The 1,598-nt window shown below is 32.5% G+C and overlaps 1 protein-coding gene across 1 annotated transcript; it reads right to left on the bottom strand.

Annotated features, from left to right (window-relative positions):
• Positions 1-267: 267 nt before the first annotated feature.
• Positions 268-837, bottom strand: LOC138347410 (uncharacterized). Its single transcript, XM_069295708.1, has one exon. The coding sequence runs from the start codon at positions 835-837 to the stop codon at positions 268-270; it is 570 nt and encodes a 189-aa protein (XP_069151809.1).
• Between the last annotated feature and the right edge of the window lie 761 nt (positions 838-1,598).

Below are 1,598 nucleotides of genomic sequence, written 5' to 3'. Positions count from 1 at the left end.
TGATAAATCCTAGTTAATATCAAAATTTATGTTTTTAACATAAGACCAAGTTAAAGACCTAATACAATATAAACACGTGATAAAGTTTAGTGTTTGACTAACTCTGTCATATTAAAATCATATAAATAAATCAATGAAAAATATATATTATTTTATTAAGAATTAAGGAACAAGCTGATGAACGACTAAACTAATTTAAAATACTAATACTTGTGCAAACAACTATCATTACATGAAATTTATTAATAAATACTACCAAAAAAAATATCACTTTTCCATGTTCACAAAATCATCACCAATTAAGTGATCTATTTTTCCTTCAGAATGTGCGAAGAAATCTGCTACATCCAAGTGCGTGATGTCAACTTGATTTTCAGAGATAAAATTTGCCTCAGGATTTTTCTCTTTCTTTAGTGATTCTTGATAAAGCTCAACCAAGTGTTTGAGAGTACGACAATCACGCGCATAATGATCTCTTCCACCACATCGAAAATAACCTTCCCTAGTTGCTTCACGTTTCTCATCCTTTCTTTTTTCCTTTTTATTTGATGAATGATAAATGCCAGGAATAGAATTACGTTCTTGACCATAATCACGACCACGTCCACGTCCACGACCGCGATCTTTTCCATGCTTAGCATGGTGGGCGTACGCCTCATTCACTTCAGAAAGTGGTTCAGATCCAGTAGGTCGATTCTCATGATTTTTCAATAATAAATCATTATTTTGCTCGGCCACAAGAAGATGAGAAATTAGTCTAGAATACTTTTGGAAATCTTTCTCTCGATATTGTTGCTGCAAGAGCACATTCGAGGCATAGAAAGTGGAGAACGTCATTTCCATCATATCAATCTCACTAACCGTTTCTCCACATAATTTCAATTGAGAAGTGATTCTGAACATGACAGAATTATACTCATGTATAGACTTAAAGTCTTGTAGCCTTAGATGCATCCAATCATATCGTGCCTTTGGATGTATGACTATCTTCAAGTCATCAAATCTTTCTTTTAGGGTTTTTCACAAAACAAGTGGATCCTTAACTGTTAGATATTCGATTTTCAGAATCTCGTCAAGATGATGACGCAAGAATATCATTGCTCGTGCACAGTTTTGATTTGATGCCTTATTTTCTTCTTTTATGGTGTCTCTAAGACCAATTGCATCAAGGTGGATTTTAACATCCAACACCCATGAGAGGTAGTTCCTGCCGAACTTTGAAGGGCAGTGAACTCTAGTTCTGTAAGATTGACCATTAAAATTAAAAACAAAAGAATAAATAATACCTTTATTAATTCTTCAAATCTAACCTTCACTTTTGAGAAATTAGAGTCTCGTGCTGATAACATGTTATAAAACTATAGAATAAGAAGAAGAAACTAGAGAGAAAAGAAGAGTAACTTGTTATTTCTCTTGATAAATAAATTTACAATGAAGAGGAGCACTCTATTTATAGGAGAAATCCAACTTAGTCCCCAAATAAGACTCTTTAATCATATCCTAAAAAGGACTCCACATGATAGACATTCACTATAATAGAAATACTTTATAACGATAAAGACATTTTTAGATTAATTGTTAATTAATTATTAGTTAGC

Source organism: Solanum lycopersicum, chromosome 3 (assembly GCF_036512215.1).
Source record: "Solanum lycopersicum chromosome 3, SLM_r2.1".
Taxonomy (NCBI): domain Eukaryota; kingdom Viridiplantae; phylum Streptophyta; class Magnoliopsida; order Solanales; family Solanaceae; genus Solanum; species Solanum lycopersicum.
The sequence above is the reverse complement of the archived record's forward strand: the minus strand, read 5'-3'. Positions and strand labels throughout refer to the sequence as shown.